The sequence below is a fragment of the Eumetopias jubatus genome, unplaced genomic scaffold (genome assembly GCF_037043125.1).
Source record: "Eumetopias jubatus isolate StellerSeaLion01/CBP00866 unplaced genomic scaffold, mEumJub1_p1.0 scaffold_12, whole genome shotgun sequence".
Lineage (NCBI taxonomy): Eukaryota > Metazoa > Chordata > Mammalia > Carnivora > Otariidae > Eumetopias > Eumetopias jubatus.
In genome coordinates this window covers 57166564-57188466 of record NW_028274818.1, presented here as the reverse complement: position 1 = coordinate 57188466, position 21903 = coordinate 57166564, and the positions used below count along the sequence as shown (strand labels likewise).

Below are 21903 nucleotides of genomic sequence, written 5' to 3'. Positions count from 1 at the left end.
CTTTTATTATTATTATTATATTATGGTAATCACCATACATTACATCATTAGTTTTTGATGTAGTAATCCATGACTCATTGTTTGCACCTAACACCCAGGGCTCCATGCAGAATGTGCCCTTCTTAATACCCAAAACCAGGCCAACCCATCCCACCACCCCTCTCCCCTCTAGAACCCTCAGTTTCTTTCTCAGAGTCCATTGTCTCTCAGAGTTCATCTCCCCATCCGATTCCCCCCTTCATTCTTCCCCTCCTATTTTTTTCTTTAAATTTTTTATTGTTATGTTAATCCCCATACCTTACATCATTAGTTTTTGAGGTAGTGTTCCATGACTCATTGTTTGTGCATAAAACCCAGTACTCCACGCAGAATGTGCCCTCTTTAATACCCATCACCAGGCTAACCCATCCCCCACACCTCTCCCCTCTAGAACCCTCAGTATCTTTTTCAGAGTCCATCGTCTCTCATGGTTCACTCTCCGTCCGATTTACCCCCCTTCATTCTTCCCCTCCTTCTATTTTCTTCTTTTTTTTTCCTTAACATATATTGCATTATTTCTCTTGGAGGTACAGATATGCGATTCAACAGTCTTGCACAATTCACAGCACTCATAGCACATACGCTCCCCAACGTCCATCACGCAGCCACCCCATCCCTCGCACCCCACCCCCACTCCAGCAACCCTCAGTTTGTTTTCTGACATTAAGAATTTCTCATATCAGTGGGGTCATATGATATATGTCTTTCTCTGATTGAATTATTTCACTCAGCATAACACCCTCCAGTTCCATCCACATCGTTGTAAATGGCAAGATCTCATTCCTTTTGATGGCTGCATAATATTCCATTGTGTATATATACCACTTCTTTATCCATTCATCTGTCGATGGACATCTTGGCTCTTTCCACAAATTGGATATTGTGGATATTGCTGCTATAAACATCGAGGTGCATGTACCCCTTCGGATCCCCACATTTTTATCTTTGTGGTAAATACCCAGTAGTGCAATGGCTGGATTGTATGCTGGCTCTATTTTCAACTTTTTGAGGAACCCCCATACTGTTTTCCAGAGTGCTTGCACCAGCTTGCATTCCCACCAACAGTGTAGGAGTGTTCCCCTTTCTCCACATCCCCGCCAGCATCTGTCGTTTCCTGACTTGTTAATTTTAGCCATTCTGACTGGAGTGAGGTGGTATCTCATGGAGGTTTTGATTTGGATTTCCCTGATGCCGAGCGAACTTGAGCACTTTTTCGTGTGTCTGTTGGCCATTTGGATGTCTTCTTTGGAAAAAAGTCTGTTCATGTCCTCTGCCCATTTCTTGATTGGATCATTTGTTCTTTGGGTGTTGAGTTTAAGTTCTTTATAGATTTTGGATACTAGCCCTTTATCTGATATGTGATTTCCAAATATCTTCTCCCATTCTGTCGGTTCACTTTTGGTTTTGAGGACTGTTTCTTTTGCTGTGCAAAAGCTTCTTATCTGATGAAATCCCAATAGTTCATTTTTGCCCTTGCTTCCCTTCCCTTTGGTGATGTTTCTAGGAAGAAGTTGCTGCGGCTACGGTCAAAGAGTCTCCTGCCTGTGTTCTCCTTTAAGATTTTGATGGACTCCTGTCTCACATTTAGGTCTTTCAACCATTTGGAGTCTATTTTTGTGTGTGGTGTAAGGAAATGGTCCAGTTTCATTCTTCTGCATGTGGCTGTCCAATTTTCCCAACACCATTGGTTGAAGAGACTGTCTTTTTGCCATTGGACATTCTTTCCTGCTTTGTCAAAGATAAGTTGACCATAGAGTTAAGGGTCCATTTCTGGGCTCTCTATTCTGTTCCATTGCTCTATGTGTCGGTTTTTGTGCAAGTATCATACTGTCTTGATGATGACAGCTTTGTAATAGAGCTGGAAGTCCGGAATTGTGATGCTGCCGGCTTTCCTTTTCTTTTTCAATATTCCTCTGGCTATTCGGGGTCTCTTCTGGTTCCCTACAAATTTTAGGATTATATATTCCATTTCTTTGAAAAAAAGTGGATGATATTTTGATGGGGATTGCACTGAATGTGTAGATTGCTCTAGGTAGCATGGACATCTTCACAATATTTGTTCTTCCAATCCATGAGCATGGAATGTTTTTCCATTTCTTTGTGTCTTCTTCAATTTCTTTCATGAGTATTTTATAGTTTTCTGAGTACAGATCCTTTACCTCTTTGGTTAGATTTATTCCTAGGTATCTTATGCTTTTGGGTGCAATTGTAAATGTGATTGACTCCTTAATTTCTCTCTCTTCTGTCTTGTTGTTGGTGTATAGGAATGCCACTGATTTCTGTGCATTGTTTTATATCCTGTCATTTACTGAATTTCTGTATGAGTTCTAGCAGTTTTGGGGTGGAGTCTCTTGGGTTTTCCACATAAAGTATCATATCATCTGCAAACAGTGAGAGTTTGACTTCTTCTTTGCCTATTTGATGCCTTTGATTTCTTTTTGTTGTCTGATTGCTGTGGCTAGGACTTTTAATACTATGTTGACTAGCAGTGGTGATAGTGGACATCCCTACCATGTTCCTGAACTTAGAAGAAAAGCACTAAGATTTTCCCCATTGAGAATATTTGCTGTAGGTTTCTCATAGATGGCTTTTATGATATTGAGGTATGTACCCTCTATCCCTATACTCTGAAGAGTTTTGATCAAGAAAGGATGCTGTACTTTGTCAAATGCTTTTTCGGCATCTATTGAGAGGATCATATGATTCTTGTTCTTTCTTCTGTTAATGTATTGTATCACGTTGATTGATTTGCGGATGTTGAACCAAACTTCCAGCCCAGGGATAAATGCCACTTGGTCGTGGTGAATAATCCTTTTAATGTACTGTTGGATCCTACTGGCTAGTATTTTGGTGAGAATTTTTGCATCCATGTTCATCAAGGATATTGGTCTGTAATTCTCTTTTTGATGAGGTCTTTTTCTGGTTTGGGGATCTAGGTAATGGTGGACTCATAAAATGAGTTTGGAAGTTTTCCTTCCATTTCTATTTTTTGGAACAATTTCAGGAAAATAGGTATTAATTCTTCTGAAATGTTTGGTAGAATTCCCCTGGGAAGCCAGCTGGCCCTGGGCTCTTGTTTGTTGGGAGATTTTTGATGACTGCTTCAATTTCCTTAGTGGTTATAGGTCTGTTCAGGTTTTCTATTTCTTCCTGATTCAGTTTTGGTAGTTGATACATCTCTAGGAATGCATCCATTTCTTCCAGGTTATCTAATTTGCTGGCATAGAGTTGCTCATAATATGTTCTTATAATTGTTTGTGTTTCTTTGGTGTTGGTTGTGATCTCTCCTCTTTCATTCATGATTTTGTTGATTTGGGTCATTTCTCTTTTCTTTTTGATAAGTCTGGCCAGGGGTTTATCAATCTTGTTAATTCTTTCAAAGAACCAGCTCCTAGTTTCGTTGATCTGTTCTACTGTTCTTTTGGTTTCTATTTCATTGGTTTCTGTTCTGATCTTTATTATTTCTCTTCTTCTGTTGGGATTAGGCTTTATTTGCTGTTTTTTTTCTAGCTCCTTTAGGTGTAGGGTTAGGTTGTGTATTTGAGACCTTTCTTGTTTCTTGAGAAAGGCTTGGATTGCTATATAGTTTCCTCTCAGGACTGCCTTTGCTGTATCCCAAGGATTTTGAACAGTTGTGTTTTCATTTTCATTGGTTTCCATGAATTTTTTTAATTCTTCTTTAACTTCCTCGTTGACCCATTCATTCTTTAGTAGGATGCTCTTTAGCCTGCATGTATTTGAGTTCTTTCCGACTCTCCTCTTGTGACTGAGTTCTAGTTTCAAAGCATTGTGGTCTGAAAATATGCAGCGAATAATCCCAATCTTTTGGTACCTGTTGAGACCTGATTTGTGACCTAGGATGTGATCTATTCTGGAGAATATTCCATGGGCACTAGAGAAGAATGTGTATTCCATTGCTTTCATGCATCATCTCATTTAATCCTCACAATGACCCCATGACATAAGGTTATCTAACCTTCAGATCTGTGTTCCATCTCAAGCAATCTGACCCCACTGGTCATGCTCTTAACCACTACAGTATACCTCTCTTCGAATAAAACCTCATTCTCAACACACACGAAAAATTTATATGCAATGTCATGTTGTCTACTGATAGGTTAGTGGCCCAAAAAATATTACTAAGGAAAAGTACTTCAGATTTTGTAGCAGCTAAAAATAATACACTTTTCCTCCCAAGCATTCAGAAAAATCCCAGTCTGGTTCATATGCTTTACTATGATGCTTCATAGTAAGCATTTGAAATGCTTCATAGTAAAGCACTATGAAATGCTTCATAGTAAAGCATTTCCAGGCTGGATTCAAATTTAGTTAAAAATAAAATTGCAGGGGCAAATTGCAGGCCTGGGTGGCTCAGTTGGTTGAGCGGCTGCCTTTGGCTCAGGTCATGAACCTGGGGTCCTGGTATCGAGCCCCACGTCCCGCTCCCTGCTCAGTGGAGAGCCTACTTCTCCCTCTCTCTCTGCCTGCCGCTCTGTCTACTTGTGCTTTCTCTCTCTGTGTCAAATAAATAAATAAAATCTTAAAAAATACCATTTAAAAAAATAAAAATAAAAAAATAAAACAAAATTCCATTACGTTCTAGGGTCTCAAGAACTAAGACCTTAAATTTTTTTTAAAAAATAGCCTCAGAATTTACAATTTTATTTTCTCCTCTACTTTGTTTCTTTATTGTCACCAGAATTGAAGATGACTGAGAAATTTCTGACTACCCGGGCATTAATTCAAACTGGGAGGATTTATTTCACAGGCAACATAACTATTACAGGTAGTGAATTTTGTTTGATTTCAGTGCTTTAGCCTATAGTCCCACAACTTGTACTTTTAATATAACAAAATAATAGAACGTATAACTTATTAAGTACTTATAATTTGCCCTGGAAATTCTACAAGGCATTGCCTAAGGTTATTTCATTTAATTCCTAAAATAATCCATTGAGGCAAATAATGTTCTCAGTGGCCAGCAGACCCACGAGTTTAAAAGGAAGCTGACCGACAATTCAGAAATAGAGCTTCCTGACTCCAAAACTCAATGACTGTGATTGCCACTAAAGTATCATGCCTCCCCCATAGGCTCAATCAATCATTTTCTTAATTATTCTTGTTTTCACCGAACACCTACTCTGGCCAACTATGCTAGGTTGAGGGCCTAGAGTTAGATCAATGTTTAAATCTAAATTTTCTAGGGGCGCCTGGGTGGCTCAGTCATTAAGCATCTGCCTTCAGCTCAGGTCATGATCCCAGGGTCCTGGGAGTGAGCCCCACATTGGGCTCCCTGCTCGGTGAGAAGCTTGCTTCTCCCTCTCCCACTCCCTCTGCTTATGTTCCCTCTTTTGCTGTGTCTCTCTCTGTCAAATAAATATAATCTTTAAAAAAAATCTAAATTTTCTACAAAACACACATTTTTAAAGCAGGTTCTACAATCCTATGAATACATCACCAAGCTAATACTTTCAGAACGTTTTGGCTAACAATTTCTTTATAATCCTAGGTAAGATTCTCCAACATTCTTATTAGTCTCCAAGTTTTCCCTGATGACTCTGCAAACTAGTTGATATTTCTGCCCTTTTTTTGGTTTGTGGGCATTCCTACCAATTAGGGACACAAAACTGTCAGAATCCCAGTTCCCACCCTGACCCCTGATTTTGGGTGATCCTAATACTTAGCAGAAATCAAAAGCAGTTCCTTTTCAGGAAAAGAACACATAAATTATATTGATAAGAAAAATCTCAGCTCCAAAGTCAGTATTTCATTATCAAAATAGCAAAAACTTGCTGTCTTCACACATTGTAAAACCCAAATTGTTTAGCTGATTCCTATTACAACTTGTACCCAATTTTTTGTCAAGTGCACTGGTAAATACAGCACAAAGGTATGAGAGCTCTACGGAAGTGGGTGTTGTTTCCTCAGTGAAGGGTTTCCTATAAATGCATCCACTAGGCAATTCTGAACAGTTGTGGGTTTTGGAGGTCAAGTGGTGTGACTGCCAACAGAAGCTAAAATGTGCTAACTCCAAAGAAGGTTCTGAGGGAAAGCCCAGAAGCCAGGAAAACATCCTACTTAAGGAGAAAATCTCAACTGATTCTCTTTCTCCATTCTCTTCTTAGTCACCAAATAACAGAGAGCTCAGTATTAACTACTCAATTTTTTTTTGTTTGTAGGAACTAAATACATTGTTTCCATCGATACTTATTTTGCAACCAAAGTTCCAGGAACTGTATAAACCTGTTTTATAATCTTAAGTTAGGTGTACGGTTTGAATTTTAGTTCCCTCAGTGAAAGATTATATCGGTAAAGTAATTTCAAAAACATTTTTTATTATAAGGTTATCAAGTTCAGTAACTATATCTTTTTATTTTTAATGTGTTGAATTCACAAGTGCACAGAGAAAATTCAATATAAAACATTAAAAAAAGAAATCTGTCAATAGATCATGAGTTATTGCAAACTACCTACCATCTGCATAGCTGAGATTTCAAAACCTGCATCCCGGATAGCCATGAGGATCTTTCCCAGCAGTCCTGAAAATACAGAACAAATGAGTGCAAAAATAAAAAATTTTCAAGGCATTTTAGTTTCTTAGAAATGCAAATTTTCTACCTCAAAGTAAATGCTTACACTCTATATAGAGAAATCAAATATTTCTCCAAGGGAAACTAAATCTCTAATATCAAGCATCACCAGTAATTACTTGATTCACTTAGTAAGTGCTTCAGGAATATCAACAATGATCCTGAAGATTATGCAAAAAACCTTTAAGATACTATTTTGCCTTAAAGCGCCTGAAGTCTAGTGATGTAGAGAACATGCAAATCAAACAGTTGAAACTAGCATTACAAAAAAATGAAATGCCAGGGGCCACAGCAAGATGGCAGAGGAGTAGGAGACCTGGATTTCGTCTGGTCTCAGGAATTCAGCTGAATAGGGATCAAACCATTCTCAACACCTAAGAACTCAACAGGAGATCAAAGAGAAGAATAGCAACAACTCTCTGAACAGAAAAGCGACCACTTACTGGAAGGTAGGACGTGCCGAGAAGTGAATCCAAGGCGATATTCGGGAGGATAGATGGCGGGGGAGGGGGCCTCCGTCGGCCGCTTCTGGCAAGTGATAGAGCCACGGAGCACAAAATCGGAACTTTTAGAAGTCGGCTCCGCTGAGGGATGTGGATCCAGTGGCTAAGCGGGGGGTGGAATCCTGCCGGGACAGTGTGGTCTCAGGACCCTCGGGGTCACAGAAAGACCAGGGGTGCCTGAGTGCAGCAGAGCTCCCAGGTATGTAGCGGAGAAACCGGCTGCAGAGACGGAGCCGAGGTGCAGGCTCTCAGCTCGAGGTGGCCATAAACTGTGATCCGCGGCCCAGTCGGGCCACTGCTCCTCTACAGGGACCCAGCAAGCGGCAGAGCCAGGGAGACTCCCCTTCCTCCCCGGGGAGGAGCGGCACGGGAGCGCACCGAGGGATCTGCTGGGTTTGGAGAGTCCACACTGGGTCGGGTGCCAGAGATGGAAACACTCGGTCACAGGCCGGGTGAGCACAGAGTGCAGCCGGAGACCAGGGAGACAGGAGTGACTGCTTTTCTCTGGGGGCGCACTGAGCAGCGGGGCCCCGAGGTCTAAGCTCCTCTGGGTGGAGATTGGGAGGCCACCATTTTCACCCTGGTCCTCCAAAGCTATACCGAGAGCTTGCAGGGAACAAAATCTCCTGAGAACAAACCCGAGCAGCTTGCTTAGCCCGAACCGACAAGGGCGGGGCAATTCAGCCTCTGGCAAAGACATTTGGAAACCACGGCAACAGGCCCGTCCCCCAAAAGATCAGCCCAAACAGCCAGCAAGCCAAGACCAAGTTTACCGATCAAGGAGAACGGAAGAACTCCAGCGCTAGGGGAATACTGCACACAGAATTCATGGCTTTTTTTTACCATGATTCATTAGGTCATCAAAGTTAATTTTTTTAACTGTTTTTTTTTTTATTTTAATTTTTCCCTTTTTCAACCAACATCTTATCAATCCCTTTTTAAAAAAAAAAAACATTTTTATCTTTCATTTTTAGAGTCATATTTGATCCCTTCATAGTAGTTACCCTTATTTTTGGCATATATATATATATAAGTTGTTCTCCTTAAAATGTTGAGATACAGTTTCTTCTAACAGATCAAAATATACCCTAAATCACTAGTGTATGGTTTTGTTCTAGTCTCCTGACTGATCACATTCTCTCCTTTTCTTTTTTTTTTTTAATCTTCTTCTTTCTTTTTTCAAACGACTTCTTATCAATTCCTTTTATAAAATCTTTTATAATTTTCATCTTTACAGTCATCTTACATCCCTTCCTTGTATCAACCCTTATTTGGTACATATATGTCTTTCTTCCTTTAAAATTTTAGGAGGCACTTTCTTCTAACAGACCAAAATACACCCAAAATCTAGTATGTGGCACTGATCTATACACTAGTCTGATCATATTTGATCATATTCTGCTTTTTTTGTATTGTTCTGTTTTTGTTTTTATCTTTTTTATTATCTTTTTTTTTTCTCTTTCTTTTCTCTTTCTTTCCCTTTCTTTTCCCCTGGTTTCAGGTCTTTTCTGATTTGTATAGAGTATATTTGCTGTGGACATTGTTAACCTGTTAGCATTTTGTTCTCTCATTCATCTATTCTCCTCTGGACAAAATGACAAGAGGAAGAAAAATCACCTCAGCAAAAAGAACAAAACGTAGTACCGTCAGCCAGGGACCTACTCAATACAGACATTAGTACGATGTCGGACCTAGAGTTCAGAATCATGACTTTAAAGATACTAGCTGGAATTGAAAAAAACGTGGAAGTTATTAGAAAAACCCGTTCTGGAGAAATAAAAGAACTAAAATCTAACCAAGTCGAAATCAAAAAGGCTATTGATGAGGTGCAATCAAAAATGGGGGCACTAACTGCTAGGATAAATGAGGCAGAAGAAAGAATCAGCGATATAGAAGACCAAATGAAGGAAAATAAAGAGGCTGAGAAAAAGAGAGAGAAACTACAGGATCACGAGGGCAGAATTCGAGAGATAACTGATACGATAAGACGAAACAACATTAGAATAATTGGGATCCCAGAAGAAGAAGAAAGAGAGAGAGGGGCAGAAGGTATATTAGAGCAAATAATAGCAGAAAACTTCCCTAATGTGAGGAAGGAAACAGGCATCAAAATCCAGGAGGCACAGAGAACCCCTCTCAAAATCAATAATAATAGGTCAACACCCCGACATCTAATACTAAAACTTACAAGTCTCAGAGACAAAGAGAAAATCATGAAAGCAGCTCGGGAGAAGAGACCTGTAACCTACAATGGTAAAAATATTAGATTGGCAACAGACCTATCCACAGAGACCTGGCAGGCCAGAAAGGACTGGCAAGATATCTTCAGGGCACTAAACGAGAAAAAATATGCAGCCAAGAATACTATATCCAGCTAGGCTGTCATTGAAAATTGAAGGAGAGGTAAAAAGCTTCCAAGACAAACAAAACAAAAGGAATTTGCAAATACAAAACCAGCCCTACAAGAAATATTGAAAGGGGTCCTCTAAGCAAAAAGAGAGCCTAAAAGCAGCATAGAACAGAAAGGAACACAGACAATATACATTAAGAGTCACCTTACAGGCAAAACAATGGCACTAAATTCATACCTTTCAATAGTTACCCTGAATGTAAATGGGCTCAATGCCCCAATCAAAAGACACAGGCTATCAGATTGGATTAAAAAACAAGACCCATAAATATGCTGTCTGCAAGACACTCATTTTAGACCCAAAGACACCCCCAGATTGAAAGTGAGGGGGTGGAAAACCATTTACCATGCGAATGGACACCAAAAGAAAGCTGGGGTGGCAATTCTTATATCAGACAAATTCGATTTTAAAACAAAAACTGTAATAAGAGATGAGGAAGGACACTATATCCTACTTAAAGGGTCTATCCAACAAGAAGATCTAACAATTTTAACTATCTATGCCCCTAACATGGGAGCAGCCAATTATATAAGGCAATTAATAACAAAAGCAAAGAAACACATCGACGACAATACAATAATAGTGGGGGACTTTAACATCCCCCTGACTGAAATGGACAGATCATCTAAGCAAAAGGTCAACAAGGAAATAAAGACTTTAAATGACACACTGGACCAAATGGACTTCACAGACATATTCAGAACATTCCATCCCAAAGCAATGGAATACACATTCTTCTCTAGTGCCCATGGAAAATTCTCCAGAATTGATCATATCCTACATCACAAATTAGGTCTCGACTGGTACCAAAAGACTGGGATCATTCCCTGCATGTTTTCAGAACACGATGCTTTGAAACTAGAACTCAATTAAAAGAGGAAAGTCGGAAAGAACTCAAATACATGCAGGCTAAAGAGCATCCTACTAAAGAATGAATGGGTCAATCGGGAAATTACAGAAGAATTAAAAGAATTCATGGAAACCAATGAAAATGAAAACACAACTGTTTAAAATCTTTGGGATACAGCAAAGGCAGTCCTGAGAGGAAAGTATATAGCCATACAAGCCTCTCTCAAGAAACAAGAAAGGTCTCAAATACACAACCTAACCCTACACCTAAAGGAGATGGAGAGTGAACAGCAAATAAAGCCTAAACCCAGCAGGAGAAGAGAAATAATAAAGATCAGAGCAGAAATTAATGAAATAGAAAGCAAAAGAACTGTAGAACAGATCAACGAAACTAGTTCTTTGAAAGAATTAACAAGATTGATAAACCGCTGGCCAGACTTCTCAAAAAGAAAAGAGAAATGACCCAACTCAACAAAATCATGAACGAAAGAGTAGAGATCACAACCAACACCAAAGAAACAAAAACAATTATATGAACATATTATGAGCAACTCTATGCCAGCAAATTAGATAACCTGGAAGAAATGGGTGCATTCCTAGAGATGTATCAACTACCAAAACTGAACCAGGAAGAAATAGAAAACCTGAACAGACCTATAACCACTAATGAAATTGAAGCAGTCATCAAAAATCTCCCAACAAACAAAAGCCCAGGGCCAGATGGCTTCCCAGGGGAATTCTAACAGACATTTCAAGAAGAATTAATACCTATTCTCCTGAAACTCTTCCAAAAAAAAGAAATGGAAGGAAAACTTCCAAACTCATTGTAAGAGGCCAGCATACCTTGATCCCCAAAGCAGAAAAAGACCTCATCAAAAAGGAGAATTAAAGACCAATAACCTTGATGAACATGGATGCAAAAATTCTCACCAAAATACTAGCCAATAGGATCCAACAGTACATTAAAAGGAATATTCACCACGACCAAGTGGGGATTTATCCCTGGGCTGCAGGGCTGGTTCAACATCCGCAAATCAATCAACGTGATACAATACATTAACAGAAGAAAGAACAAGAATCATATGATCCTCTCAATAGATGCAGAAAAAGCATTTGACAAAGTACAGCATCCTTTCTTGATCAAAACACTTCAGAGTATAGGGATAGAGGGTACATACCTCAATATCAGAAAAGCCATCTATGAAAAACCTACAGCGAATATCATTCTCAATGGGGAAAAGCTGAGAGATTTTCCCCTAAGGTCAGGAACACGGCAGGGATGTCCACTCTCACCACTGTTATTCAACATAGTATTAGAAGTCCTAGGCACAGCAATCAGACAACAAAAAGAAATCAAAGGCATCCAAATCGGCAAAGAAGAAGTCAAAATCTCACTCTTTGCAGATGATATGATACTTTCTGTGGAAAACCCAAAGACTCCACCCCAAAACTGCTAGAAGTCATACAGGAATTCAGTAAAGTGGCAGGCTATAAAACCAACGCACAGAAATCAATGGCATTCCTATACACCAACAACAAGACAGAAGAGAGACAAATCAAGGAGTCGATCCCATTTACAATTGCACCCAAAACCATAAGATACCTAGGAACAAATTTAACCAAAGAGGCAAAGGATCTGTACTCAGAAAACTATAAAATACTCATGAAAGAAATTGAGGAAGACACAAAGAAATGGAAAAACGTTCCATGCTCATGGATTGGAAGAACAAATATTGTGAAGATATCAATGCTACCTAGAGCAATCTACACATTCAATGCAATCCCCATCAAAATACCATCCAGTTTTTTCAAAGAAATGGAACAAATAATCTTAAAATTTGTATGGAACCAGAAGAGACCCCGAATAGCCAGAGGAATATTGAAAAAGAAAAGCAAAGCCGGTGGCATCACAATTCCGGACTTCCAGCTCTATTACAAAGCTGTCATCATCAAGACAGTATGGTACTGGCACAAAAACAGACACAAAGAGCAATGGAACAGAATAGAGAGCCCAGAAATGGACCCTCAACACTATGGTCAACTAATCTTTGACAAAGCAGGAAAGAATGTGCAATCGCGAAAAGACAGTCTCTTCAACCAATGGTGTTGGGAAAATTGGACAGCCACATGCAGAAGAATGAAACTGGACCATTTCCTTACACCACACACAAAAATAGACTCCAAATGGCTGAAAGACCTAAATGTGAGACAGGAGTCCATCAAAATCCTAAAGGAGAACACAGGCAGCAGACTCTTCGACCTCAGCCACAGCAACTTCTTCCTAGAAACATTGCCAAAGGCAAGGGAAGCAAGGGCAAAAATGAACTATTGGGATTTCATCAGATAAAAAGCTTTTGCACAGCCAAAGAAACAGTCCTCAAAACCAAAAGACAATTGACAGAATGGGAGAAAATATTTGGAAATGATATATCAGATAAAGGGCTAGTATCCAAAATCTACAAAGAACTTATCAAACTCAACACCCAAAGAACAAATAATCCAATCAAGAAATGGGTACAAGACATGAACAGACATTTTTGCAAAGAGGACATCCAAATGGCCAAGAGACACATGAAAAAGTGCTGAACATCGCTCGGCATCAGGGAAATCCAAATCAAAACCTCAATGAGATACCACCTTACACCAGTCAGATGGCTAAAATTAACAAGTCAGGAAACGACAGATGTTGGCGGGGATGCGGAAAAGGGGAACCCTCCTACACTGTTGGTGGGAATGCAAGCTGGTGCAATCCCTCTGGAAAACAGTATGGAGGTTCCTCAAACAGTTGAAAATAGAGCTACCATAGAATCCAGCCATTGCACTACTGGGTATTTACCCCAAAGACAGAAATGTAGGGATCCAAAGGGGCACGTACACCCTGATGTTTATAGCAGCAATGTCCACAATAGCCAAACTGTGGAAAGAGCCAAGATGTCCATCGACAGATGAATGGATAAAGAAGAAGTGGTATATATACACAATGGAATATTATGCAGCCATCAAAAGGAATGAGATCTTGCCATTGGCAACTACGTGGTTGGAACTGGAGGGTGTTATGCTGAGTGAAATAAGTCAATCAGAGAAAGACATGTATCATATGACCTCACTGATATGAAGAATTCTTAATCTCAGCAAACAAACGGAGGGTTGCTAGAGTGGTGGGGGGTGGGAGGGATGGGGTGGCTGGGTGGTAGACATTGGGGAGGGTATGTGCTATGGTGAGTGCTGTGAATTGTGCAAGACAGTTGAATCACAGATCTGTACTTCTGCAACAAATAATGCAACATATGTTAAGAAAAAAGAAAAAGAGGAAGATAGCAGGAGGGGAAGAATGAAGGGGAGTAAGGCGGATGGGGAGACGAACCATGAGAGACGATGGACTCTGAAAAACAAACTGAGGGTTCTAGAGGGGAGGAGGGTAGGGGGATGGGTTAGCCTGGTGATGGGTATTAAAGAGGGCACATTCTGCGTGGAGCACTGGGTGTTATGCACAAACAATGAATCATAGAACACTACATCAAAAACTAATGATGTAATATATGGTGACTAACATAACAATAAAAAAATTTTAAAAAATGAAATGCCAAAGTACTGGATATGGGAGTTCCAAGGATGAATTCAAAGGAGAACAATCAAAGTATAATTGAAGCGGTGGCAGAAGCTTTAAGGGGAAATGAGAGCATGAATTGGTACTTAAAGCCTGTAGATAGATGGGATTATATGGAGAAGCAGTTATAAAAGGACAGAAGGCACAGATCTGAGAAAATGTGAGCATGTTCACATGGCAGTAAGAAGGCAGAAAAGAAGGGGAAAAAAAGGTGAAAAGGAAAAGAGATTTGATCCAGTGTTTTTTATAATACAGCCTGTAGATCCTGGGACTCTGGGACTGATTTTGAGATTCCTTTATTTTACTATAAAAATATTCTAAGCTTCTTTTTTTCAAGCCAACTAAAATTCTCTCTCCCTCCCTGTCTCTCTCTCTGTCCCCCCCCCCACACACACACACTTACCCCATATATTTTGTATGATCTGGATGTTTATTTGGACCCAAAATCACCAAGGAGTGTGCATTTTTTTTACTATTTTACTACAGCCAGGTAGTGCTATTATAATTTAGTAGGCTGAGGGATGGAAAAAAAAAAAAAAGACAATGATAGACCTATTTCTCAAGTGATATATTTGTACCAAGTGAAGGCCAAATGATACCAGAGCATGCTGTAGAAACAAAGGTTCCTCAGAAGTAGAACAGACCCATGCCAACTCAGAGCACTCTGTAGCATATACGTGACTTGGTGACTGAGTTTTGTCAAACATCCTTTATCTTATCAAAGTTGTTAAGTTAAATTTTATTCATTTTATACTCTTGTTTGTAATGAATTTGTAAATTGCTTTAGTTACACAGTTGCATGTGCAAAGGTTTATATTTAGTTTTATATTTGGACATATTTAAGTTGCATTATAATTACAATAATTCACGTCAACACTGGGGGTCCATCAGAATATTTTTCCTCCAAATAAAACACTGCCAAAAAAAAAAAAAGGAGAGCCACTGAAAACGTTGAGCAGAACATAGGACAAAATGGTGTTTTAGGAATATTATTGATGTAATACTGACAGGCAAGCTTGTCTGCAAAAAAGGAATAAAAGACAGAATAACAAAGGCTTTTGAAACCATCTAGCAGGCTCACTGGACTTGGATGGCAGCTCTAGAGAGAGAAGTAATGAATATAAGACATTTCCAAACAAGAACTAACAGGACTAAACTGGACACGGAGTGTGAAGAAGAAGGAATACAGGTTCTCTGAGTCCAAGTGACTGAAAGATGGACAGCATCTTTAAGAAGAAAACAACTAATAAAAACAAATTGATTAATCTCTTGGGGAAGGTCATCAAGATGGCATGATTGACAGCTGACTAGTGAGCTGGACCTAGGCACTGGAGGGCTCCCTACCCTCTTCCGTGCCCTTGGAATGCGGGTTCTGCTTGCCTTTCCTGCTCCCAGAGGCTGCTCCAAGGACACAGCCTTGAGATAATGACGCATGATACTGCAGGGTATGTGTGACTGAACCCAGTTAAGACTTTTATAGAAACTTTTACGATTTGGCAGGTGGGTGCGGGAATCCACTTGCCTTGCTACTGCCTAAGACAAGCCTTGTATGTAAGCTTCCTTGCTTATTAAAACAGCCACCGACCAAACTGTAGTGGCCTTCCTGTTTCTTCAGTCTCTCCCAGCCCTCTGAGTTCAGGGGCCAATTTCAGATTACATTCAGAAAGCTTCCAAGGATGTTATGAATCAAGAATTAAGGAAAAAGACAGTGAAATATTTTGAACATAGAAACAGAATTTTAGAACAGAACACTGATCAGTATTTGAGAAGAGAGCATATCCAATGGCTAAAAAATGATAGATGAATGAGTGAATAAACTCCCCACACAAAATAGGTGATAAGGGATTGCATTCCAATAGATAGATAGGTAGAGGGCTATAATGAGGTGTGCAGACAGGTTAGAGCTGAAATGGTGAGAACAGAGGTCTGCTTGTTTGACAAAAGGAAGAGAAAAGGAGGGGCAAAGATGGCAGAGTAGTAGGGGACCCTATTCCAACTGGTCCCCTGAATTTATTTTATCCGGCAAGGCTGGATATCTACCACACCACTCTGAAAACCCATGAAATCAGCCTGAGAAGTAAGAATATAAGTCTGGATCCCTACAAACAGAATATCACCAATGGTTGGTTTTGAGGTATAAAGCGGGAAGCTGTGATTCCGCAGGCAGATATCAGAAGATAAATAGAAGGGGGAGGGAGCCATGGGGATCCTGCACCACCAGTGAACGAAGCCTCCCGCGCTGGGGACAGGGCACAAACTCGCAGACGGTAGCGGCAGGGAAAGGACTTTAGAGCAGCGCCCCGGACTGAAACCAGGAGCAGTGGGGCCGTGCGTGCGAACTGGGGTGGCTGGCAGTTTTAGAAGCACAAAGAGCAGAGAGGTGCCTGGATCTGGAAGCGAGGGCTGGGAGTGCTCCTGAGGGGCGCACAACTCAGGAGGCTGTGGTTTTAGAAGCACAGACAGAAACAGAGACAGTGTGGCCGAGAGCTCACTGAAGAACAGACTGAGAATGCTCTGCTCTGAGGCAGAGGGTTGGAAATGGTCACTTCTGCTCTGACACCTGGAAGAGACATGGAAAACTGCCAGAGAAAGCTGCCAGAGAACAAAAGACCCCCAAAACCGGTTTTCACTGAGCCCATTCCTCACCACAGGGGGCAGGGCAACTCTGCCCAAAAAGGGTTGCCTGAGTAACAGTGCAGCAGGCCCTTACCCCAGAAGACAAGAGGCTGACAACCCTAAGGTCCCTATAAAACAGGTGCATCATTTTGGGGCTGTGGTCAATAATTTGGACTCTGTACATTCCCTCAACAACCACTCAACAGAATGACTAAGAGGAGGAACCCCCAAAATAGGAAAGAACCAGAGACTGTGACTTCTGCCATTGATATAGAAATGGACATTATATATAAGCAAGATGTCGGAAATACACTTCAGGGTAACAGTTATGAAGACTATAACTAGAATGGAGAAATCAATTAATGGCAACAGTAGAGTCTCTAAGGGCAGAAATGAGAGCTGAACTGGCAAAACTTAAAAATGCTATAAACAAGATCCAATCTAATCTAGATACACTAACAACTAGAGTAAATGAGATAGAAGAAAGAATTAGTCATCTAGAAAACAAACTGATAGAAAAGAAGGAAAATGAGGAGGCCTAGAAGAATTAGCTTAAAATCCATGAAAACTGAATTAGACAAATAAGTGACACGATGAAACGTTCCAACGTCAGAATTATTGCGATCCCTGAGGGAGCGGAGAGAGAGAGAGGACTAGAAGATATACTTGAGCAAATCGTAGCTGAGAACTTCCCTAATCTGGGGAAGGAAACAAACATTCGTGTCCAGAGGCAGAGAGGACCCCTCCCAAGATCAAGGAGAAGAGACCAATGCCCTGGCATTTAATAGTAAAACTCGCAAATCCTAGAACCAAGGAAACCACCTTAAGGGCAGTTAGGGGGAAGAGATTCCTTACATACAGAGGGAGGAATATCAGAATAACGACAGACCTATCCACAGAGACCTGGCAAGCCAGAAAGGCCTGGCAAGACATATTCAGAGTACTAAACGAGAAGAACATGCAGCTAAGAATACTTTATCCAGCAACGCTTTCATTTAGAATGGATGGAGAGATGCAGAGCTTCCATGACCGGCAGAAACTGAAAGAATATGTGACCATTAAGCCGGCCCTGCAAGAAATATTAAGGGGGGTTCTTTAAAAGAAGAAAGACCCCAAGAGCGATATAGGACAGAAATTTACAAGAGACAATCTATAGAAACAAGGACTTCACAGGCAACATGATGACAATAAATTCATATTTTTCAATAATTGATCTCAAAGTGAACGGCCTAAATGTTCACATAAAATGGCACAGGGCTGTAGATTGGATAAAAAGACAGGACCCATTCATATGCTGTCGACAAGACACTCATTTTGAACCTAAAGATACATCCAGACTGAAAGCGAAGGGATGGAGATTTTCCATGCCAATGGACCTCCAAAGAAAGCTGGGGTAGAAATTCTCGGATCAGACAAAATAGATTTTAAAGACTGTAGTTAGAGACACAGAAGGACACTATATCATTCTTAAAGCATCTATCCAACAAGAACATCTAACAATTGTAAATATCTACGCCCCCAACATGGGAACAGCCATCTACATAAGCCAACGGTTAACCAAAATAAAGAGTCATATTGATAAAAATACATTAATTGTAGGAGACCTCAATACTCCACTCTCAGAAAAAGACAGATCATCTAAGCAGAAAATCAACAAAGAAATAAGAGCTTTGAATGACACACTGGACCAGATGGACCTCATAGATATACACAGAACATTCCACCCTAAAACAACAGAACACTCATTCTTCACAAGCAAACATGGAACTTTCTCCAGAATACACCACATACTGGGTCACAAATCAGGTCTCAACCGATACCAAAAGATTGAGATTATTCCCTGCATATTCTCAGACCATAATGCTTTAAAACTGGAACTCAACCACAAGAAAAAATTTGGAAGAAATTCAAACACTTAGAAGCTAAAGATCACTCTGCTCAAGAATGTCTGGGTCAACCAGGAAATCAAAGAAGAACTTAAACAAATCATGGAAACCAATAAGAACGAAAACACATCAGTCCAAAACCTATGGGATACTGCAAAGGCAGTATCACTCAAAAAAAAAAAATCCCAACTTCACCAGCTAACTCTCCATCTTAAAGAACTAGAGAAAAAGCAACAAACGATGTCTAAACCATGTGTTAGCAGAGAAATAATTAAGATTACAGCAGAGACCAATGAATTAGAAACCAGAAATACAGTAGAGCAGATCAACAAAACTAGAAGCTGGTTCCTTGAAAGAATAAGATTGATAAACCACTGGCCAGACTTATCCAAAAGAAAAGAGAAAGGACCCAAATTATATAAAATTATGAATGAAAGGGGAGAGATCATGACTAACACCAAGGAAATAGAAACAATTATTAGAAATTTTTATCAACAACTATATGGCAATAAATTAAACAACCTGGAAGAAATGGATGCCCTCCTGGAAACCTACGAACTTCCAAGACTGAAACAGGAAGAAATAGACAGCCTGAATAGGCCAATAACCAGTAACGAGATTGAAGCAGTGATCAAAAACCTCCCAAAACACAAGAGTCGAGGGACTGATGGATGCCCTGGGGAATTCTACCAAACATTCAAAGAAGAAATAATACCTATTCTCCTGAAGTTGTTTCAGAGAACAGAAACAGAAGGAAAGCTTCCAGACTCATTCTATGAGGCCAGCATTACCTTAATCCCCAAACCAGGCAAAGACCCCATCAAAAAGGAGAATTTCAGACCGATATCCCTGATGAATATGGATTTCAAAATCCTCAACAAAATCCTAGCTAATAGGATCCAACAATACATTAAAAGGATCATCCACCAAGACCAAGTGGGATTTATCCCCGGGATGCAAGGATGGTTCCACATTCACAAATCAATCAATGTGATAGAACACATTAATAAGAGGAGAGAGAAGAACCATATGGTCCTCTCAATTGATGCAGAAAAGGCATTTGATAAAATGCAGCATCCTTTCCTCATTAAAACTCTTCAGAGTATAGGGATAGAGGGAACATTCCTCAAGTTCATAAAATCCATCTATGAAAAACCCACAGCCAATATCATCCACAATGGGGAAAAGCTGAGAGCCTTTCCCTTAAGATCAGGAACATGACAAGGATGCCCACGCTCGCCACTATTGTTCAACATAGGACTAGAAGTCCTAGCAACAGCAATCAGACAACACAAGATATAAAAGATATTTAAATTGGCAAAGAAGAAGTCAAACTCTCTCTCTTCACAGATGACATGATACTTTATGTGGAAAACCCAAAAGACTCCACCTCCAAATCACTAGAACTCATACAGCAATTCAGTAATATGGCAGGATATAAATCAATGCACAGAAATCAGTTGCTTTCTTATACACTAACAATGCAACTGTAGAAACAGAAATTAGAGAATCAATTCCATTTAGAATAGCACCAAAAACCATAAGATACCTCGGAGTAAACCTAACCAAAGAGGTAAAGGATCTATACTCTAGGAACGACAGAACACTCATGAAAGAAATTGAAGAAGACACAAAAAGATGGGAAAACATTCCATGCTCATGGATCAGAAGAATAAACATTGTTAAAATGTCAATGCTGCCCAGAGCATCTATACCTTCAACGCCATCCCAATCAAAATACCAATGGCATTTTCCAAAGTGCTGGGAAAAACAATTCTAAAATTTGTATGGAATTAGAAAAGATCCAGAATCGCCAAGAAATGTTGAAAAAGAAAAACAAAGCTGGGGGCATCACGTTGCCTGATTTCAAGTTATATTAGAAAGCTGTGATCACCAAGACAACATGGTACTGGCACAAAAGCAGACAAATAGACCAGTGGAACAGAATAGAGACCCCAGATATGGACCCTCAACTCTATGGTCAAATAATCTTTGACAAAGCAGGAAAAAATATGCAATGGAAAAAAGACAGTCTCTTCAATAAATGGTGTTGGGAAAATTGGACAGCTACATACAGAAGAATGAAACTCAAACATTTTCTTACACCATACAAAAAGATAAACTCAAAATGCATTAAAGACCTCAATGTGAGACAGGAATCCATCCAAATCCTAGAGAAGAACACAGGAAGTAACCTCTTTGACATCGGCCACTGCAACTTCTTTCAAGACATGTCCCCAAAGGCAAGGGAAACAAAAGGAAAAATGAACTTTTGGGACTTCATCAAGATAAAAAACCTCTTTCCTCTGCTCAGCAAAGGAAACAGTCAAAAAACAAAGAGGCAACCCACGTAATGGGAGAAGATTTTTGCAAATGACACTACAGACAAAGGGCTGATATCCAAAATCTATAAAGAACTTCTCAAATTCAACACCCAAAAACAAATAATCAAGTCAAAAAATGGGCAGAAGACATGAACAAACACTTCCCTGAAGAAGACACAAATGGCTAACAGACACATGAAGAAATGTTCATCATCATTAGCCATCAGGGAAATTCAAATCAAAACCACATTGAGATACCACCTTACACCAGTTAGAATGGCAAAAGTAGTCAAGGCAAGAAACAACAAATGTTGGAGAGGTTGTGAAGAAAGAGGAACCCTTTTACACAGTTGGTGGGAGTGCAAGTTGGTACAGCCACTTTGGAAAACAGTGTGAAGGTGCCTCAAAAAATTAAAAATAGAGCTACCCTATGACCCAGCAATTGCACTTCTGGGTATCTACCCCAAAGACACAGATGTAGTGAAAAGAAGAGCCATATGCATCCCAATGTTCATAGCAGCAATGTCCACAACAGCCAAACTGTGGAAAGAGCCGAGATGTCCTTCAACAGATGATGGATAAAGAAGATGTGGTCCCTATATACAATGGAATATTACTCAGCCATTAGAAAGGATGAATACCCAACTTTTGCATCAACATGGATGAGACTGGAGATTATACTAAGTGAAATAAGTCAAACCGAGAAAGCCAATTATCATATGGTTTCACTTATTTGTGGAACATAAGGAATAGCATGGTGGACATTAGGAGAAGGAAGGGAAAAATGAAGGGGAGGAAATCAGAGGGGGAGACGAATCATGAGAGACTATGGACTCTGAGAAACAAACTGAGGGTTTTGGGGGGGTATAGTGGGATGGGTTAGCCCAGTGATGGGTATTAAGGAGGGAATGTATTGCATGAAGAACTGGGTGTTATATGCAAACAATTAATCATGGAACACTACATCAAAAACTAATGATGTACTATATGGTGATTAACATAACATAATAAAAATAAAATAAAAAAATTTAAAAAGAGGAAAAACAACACAAAACAAAAAGCCTGGTAGGAATGAGTT

The 21903-nt window shown here is 39.8% G+C and overlaps 1 protein-coding gene across 2 annotated transcripts in view; it reads right to left on the bottom strand.

Annotated features, from left to right (window-relative positions):
* The window catches only part of NME7 (NME/NM23 family member 7), a 314736-nt gene that overhangs the window by 168615 nt on the left and 124218 nt on the right, over positions 1–21903 (bottom strand). For both annotated transcript variants that reach the window (XM_028123018.2, XM_028123020.2), the window contains one exon: positions 6514–6578. In XM_028123018.2, coding sequence (XP_027978819.1) covers positions 6514–6578 — 65 coding nt within the window. The remainder of the gene's footprint in view (positions 1–6513; positions 6579–21903) is intronic.